Source organism: Egretta garzetta, unplaced genomic scaffold (assembly GCF_000687185.1).
Source record: "Egretta garzetta isolate BGI_Z169 unplaced genomic scaffold, ASM68718v1 scaffold108, whole genome shotgun sequence".
Classification (NCBI taxonomy): domain Eukaryota; kingdom Metazoa; phylum Chordata; class Aves; order Pelecaniformes; family Ardeidae; genus Egretta; species Egretta garzetta.
The window spans coordinates 8,259,564-8,263,863 of NW_009260614.1; the positions used below are offsets into that span (position 1 = coordinate 8,259,564).

A 4,300-nucleotide genomic window follows, 5' to 3' on the forward strand; every position below is an offset into this window, starting at 1 on the left:
GCGGGTGGTGGGGTCGTGTGCAGGGCTCCCCCGGGTGCGGGTGTACGTGGGGGAGTGGGGAGGGCCGGGCTGAGGCGGTGTGGGGGTTGAGGGAGGGTTGCAGCCCGGTACTGGGCGCGGGCACGTGGAGGTGGCGGGAGAGGCCTGCAGCGGCGGGCCCGGCCCAGTTATCTGAGCGAGGGTGGGACCCCCATCTCGGTGCTGGAACTCTTGGGGTCTGTTGGGGGGTGAGGGAGCTGGGGGAGGGAATGAGTGCTCCCGTCCGTTGGTGCGGTGGGGGACTGGTTTGTTGAGGGCGGGGGGGAAAGGGGAAACTTCAGCCCTGTTGGGCGTTTTGGGGTTGGGCCTGGTTGGATGAGGGAGCGTGGAGTGCTTGGAGAGTTCCTGTTCGTTGCATTGTGTGACAAGGGAGGCCATGGCCCGTTAGGGCAGGCAGGGGAGTGTATACTGGTCTTGCAAATCCTGGCTGTGCTGACTGAGCTGTCGTTGTAGCTGTGCCTCCGAAGACAGAGGCAAAAGCCAAGGCGCTGAAGGCCAAGAAGGCCGTCCTGAAGGGGGTCCACAGTCACAAGAAGAAGAAGATCCGCACTTCGCCCACCTTCCGCAGGCCCAAGACCCTGCGACTACGACGGCAGCCCAAGTACCCCCGGAAGAGTGCCCCACGGAGAAACAAGTATGTGTGGGGTGTTGGGCTCTGCCCTGCTGCAGGGCTTGCAGGGTGGGAGCAGCCCTATGTGTGGGCTGCTGTGGGGACCTGTGCCCTGCTGCAGGTCCCAGGGTGACAGTGCAGTGTGCTGCCCTGGGAGCTGAGCCACACCTTGGTGGCAGAGCACCAGCAGGGGGGAAGTGTTTGGGGTGCAGGTGATGATTTCAAGCGACCAAAGCCTGAGAGTTTGTGATTATAACTTCTTTTGGTAACTGATGTACCCCAAACTTTCTTAGATGGTACCTGTGGTATTTGAAAGCCCCTGAAGCGCAGAGACAGCATCTGCCAGCCTCCTGTTAACCACAGGGTCTCTCTCCTGCAGGCTGGACCATTATGCCATTATCAAGTTCCCTTTGACCACAGAGTCAGCAATGAAGAAGATAGAAGATAACAATACTTTGGTTTTCATTGTTGATGTCAAGGCAAACAAGCACCAGATCAAACAGGCTGTCAAGAAGCTGTATGATATTGATGTGGCCAAGGTCAACACATTGATTAGGTGAGAAGTGGTCACTGGTGGGTGTGAGATGCTTCAAGAGCCTGGAGTGGCTTTTAGCAGAAAATGGGAACACGTGTGAGTTTCAGCAGTTGTGAGTACTCTCAGGAGGTGTGGGATTAAGCTCCGTAGTGTTGAAGTTTTGAAAAATGTAGCTTGTGACTGAGCACATCTTAGTAGAAGTGGGAAATGTTGGCAGACCGGGGGGTTGGCTTCATCAGGGAGCTCCTCTGTTAACACCCAGGGAGACTTGTGCAAATGATGTGAACTTTTTTTACCACTGAATAAAGTGATGTTTCCAAAGGAACCACTGATGCACACTGCTATAGAAGGAACATGGAGCAGGTGGGAGGAGTTGTGTGCCACTGTACTGATGCCTCTTGTTCCTCTCTAGGCCTGATGGGGAGAAGAAGGCTTATGTCCGACTCGCTCCAGATTACGATGCGCTGGATGTAGCCAACAAGGTGAGAAATCTTTGAGCCTTTGCAGCTCTTGTTGTATCTCCTGTGCCTGGTTCTTCCTGGCGTACAGGTGAGGTATTTGTGCTTCAAGCATGGTGGTGCTTCTGTGGAGTGCCCTTATAGTTAGACAGGATCCGAGTGTTCAGAAGCAAGACCCCATTGTCTAGCAAAGTGCAATTCTGCCTGTAAGATCGTGAGGTTAGGTGTGAAAAGTTACCAACAGAATTGTTGCTGTTCCTCAACCCCTCCAGGGAGGGTGTCCACTCCACAGGGCTGCAAGAGCTCCAGAGTATTAGTGGGGAGGATGGAGAAACTGCCCTGCAGCTTCTGGGTTGACACAGCATTTCTCCTGACAGTGTTCTTGGCCAGTGCTGTTGGCAGCTCATTTAACAGGGGGGAAATTATGCTGGGGTGCTGCTGTGCTGCTGGGCTGGGTGAGGAGGGGTTTCTGCCATGCGGGTGGCTGGAAGCGGCAGGTGGTTTAGTCCTCGATGTGGTTGAGGTAAAACAGGAGGTGGTGGTGGTATGTGTTGGAGTGGGGGGATCTGTCTGTGGATTAGCACAGGGGTCACTGTGCAGTAAGTGTTTAAAGTGGTTGTGTAAGTTACCTGGGCAGGTCTGGGAGGAAGAAGCCTGTCCTCGGAAGATGGGAATCCTGAGGAGATGTAGCCCTGGCAGTGACATCTGTGGTGGAGGCTCTGCCTTTCTGCTACCGTAACATCTGTTTTAACATGCTTTGCTCCTTTCCAGATTGGAATCATCTAAACTGCATCTACCAAGGACTGTACAGACAGGATAATAAACCCTGTGACGCCACTGAGGGGCTCCTGTGTTTTGTGACAGCACAACCCATGTGAAAGAGCACCCAGGAAACTTGGGGATTTGTTTCAGTAAAGGGGTTCCTCCATCCCTGTGGCTGTAGCCTGGTACTGGGTGGGCAGAGCTGCCTGCTCCATGAGAGTCCCGCCCTGGGGTCTCCTGGATCACCACCTGTTCTCTCAGCTGTCAGTAAACATGAGGTGACACTGCCCCAAATATTAAACACCTCCATTTACCAGAGAATATAGCATTTCGTTGCCCTGTGTAAATTAGCATGTGTTTATGATCAGTGTGCTCAGTGCCCTGCATAGCTTCCTTCTGGAGTGAACCGCAGGCTGATGAGTGCCTGGGAGGTAGGCAGTGACCGCAACAAAAACCTCTTTGTGGTTCTGATCTGGCACGAGCAGAGTGTCGCACCATATTCTGAGCGTATCAGCTATTTGCTCATGCTGCAAGCTTCACCTGACGAAGCCTTCAAGCTCATGCCATCGCAGGGGCTTTGGGTGGGGTTTTTTCCTGACATCATCCCTACTCCCCATGCTGCAGCGTGTGAATCGCAGCCTGGTTTCCCTGACATTGTTGTGTTGCCTGTAACCTCACGGTGTTCACAGCCCTCATTGCGGCTGTTTCTAACCCAGCTGCTGTGGCTGCCTTGGCGGTCTTTTCCTTTCTCAAGTTTGTAGATGAAACTGGCTTTTCAGAATGCTTTGAGAGTCACAAGAGCGTGGAGTGCTGGGTGAGCGGGGAATGGAGGTGAAGTATGGATAAGCCTTTAGGCGTACTTGATCTGAAGTACATAGTTAACACTTGACTGAGATGGTGAAAGCCGTGACCAAATATTGATCGGGGTAATTGAGCTCTTGGGCAGGGGGACGCCACTTGACTGAGATGGTGAAAGCCATGACCAAATATTGATCGGGGTAATTGAGCTCTTGGGCAGGGGGACACAGAGTTCCTCCAAGCTTCTTATGGAGGGTGGTGGAGTCCTGGGGTGGTGTGGGTTGGAACACATGTGAAGGATGGTGGGTAGGGTGAGGTGTCGCCATTCCCACTGCTGTCCTGTGCTGTGGGTTAAGGATCTGTGCTGGGTTGCCTGGGCCTTGCCTGGAGACCTCACTGGGTCTGCCAGGGTATGGCACAAGCTGGATGTGGAGGCAGCAGGGCAGGAGGATGGGGGGGCTGCGGTGGTGGTGTGGGGCATGTCAGCTGCCATGGCACCCTCTCCCTGTCTGAGGAGCACCCACCCTTCTCCATGGGCCCCATGGGATGCTCCCTCCCTGATGTAAGGGGTGAGAAACTGCTGCTTCCCAGGGTGATGGTCCCTCCTCTTCTGTAGGTGATGTGCAGAGCTCTGCTGACACCCTGGGCACAGGCTGGAGCCCAGGCTCTTGCCCCTCCCCCCCAGCCCAGCTTGGGGGCTTGAAACTGAGAGCGAGGGCTGCTGGCAAGCCGTGCATGGGCCAGTAAGGTTGAACAACAGGCATCCTGCCCTGCCTGCGACACAGCCCTGCTGCTGGGAGCGTGGTGGTGCAAGGACCTGGGACAACCCCGCTCCCGCCTGGGGTTGGGTACAATGTTCCTGCTGGCCTGTGGGGCTGAGGGCACCAACCCAACCTCCTGCCTTTGGCCTGGGTGCAGCCTGGGAAAGGGATGAGCAGCGACGTGGGCTCTGTGCGGGTATGCGCTGCAGTGTTGGAGGCTGGGGAGGGATTTCACATCAGCATGACTTGCAGTCTGCCCTGACCCTGCCTCAGCTTAGCCCAGCAGCTGCTGCCCTTCCCTTCCCTGCGCTTGCCTCTCGCCCCGGGCTGGGCGCTG

At 55.5% G+C, this 4,300-nt stretch overlaps 2 protein-coding genes and 2 non-coding genes across 4 annotated transcripts in view; all 4 read left to right on the top strand.

The window, feature by feature from the left end:
- The first annotated feature begins 248 nt into the window (after nt 1-248).
- RPL23A (ribosomal protein L23a) lies at nt 249-2,481 on the top strand. Its single transcript, XM_035900560.1, is given in 5 exon segments — nt 249-273; nt 409-673; nt 1,029-1,205; nt 1,597-1,666; nt 2,414-2,481. Coding segments are annotated over 5 exon segments (552 nt in total). The 3' UTR covers nt 2,429-2,481.
- On the top strand, nt 855-928 carry LOC118452921. The gene has a single exon (XR_004842804.1). It is a non-coding gene; the product is annotated as a small nucleolar RNA Z17 (small nucleolar RNA).
- LOC118452916 lies at nt 1,455-1,521 on the top strand. The gene has a single exon (XR_004842799.1). It is a non-coding gene; the product is annotated as a small nucleolar RNA SNORD42 (small nucleolar RNA).
- A 102-nt stretch (nt 2,482-2,583) lies between the features above and the next one.
- Nucleotides 2,584-4,300, top strand: part of NEK8 (NIMA related kinase 8) — a 19,338-nt gene continuing 17,621 nt past the window's right edge. The window contains exon 1 of the mRNA XM_035900617.1: nt 2,584-2,589. The gene's annotated coding sequence lies outside the window, so the exon portion shown is untranslated. The remainder of the gene's footprint in view (nt 2,590-4,300) is intronic.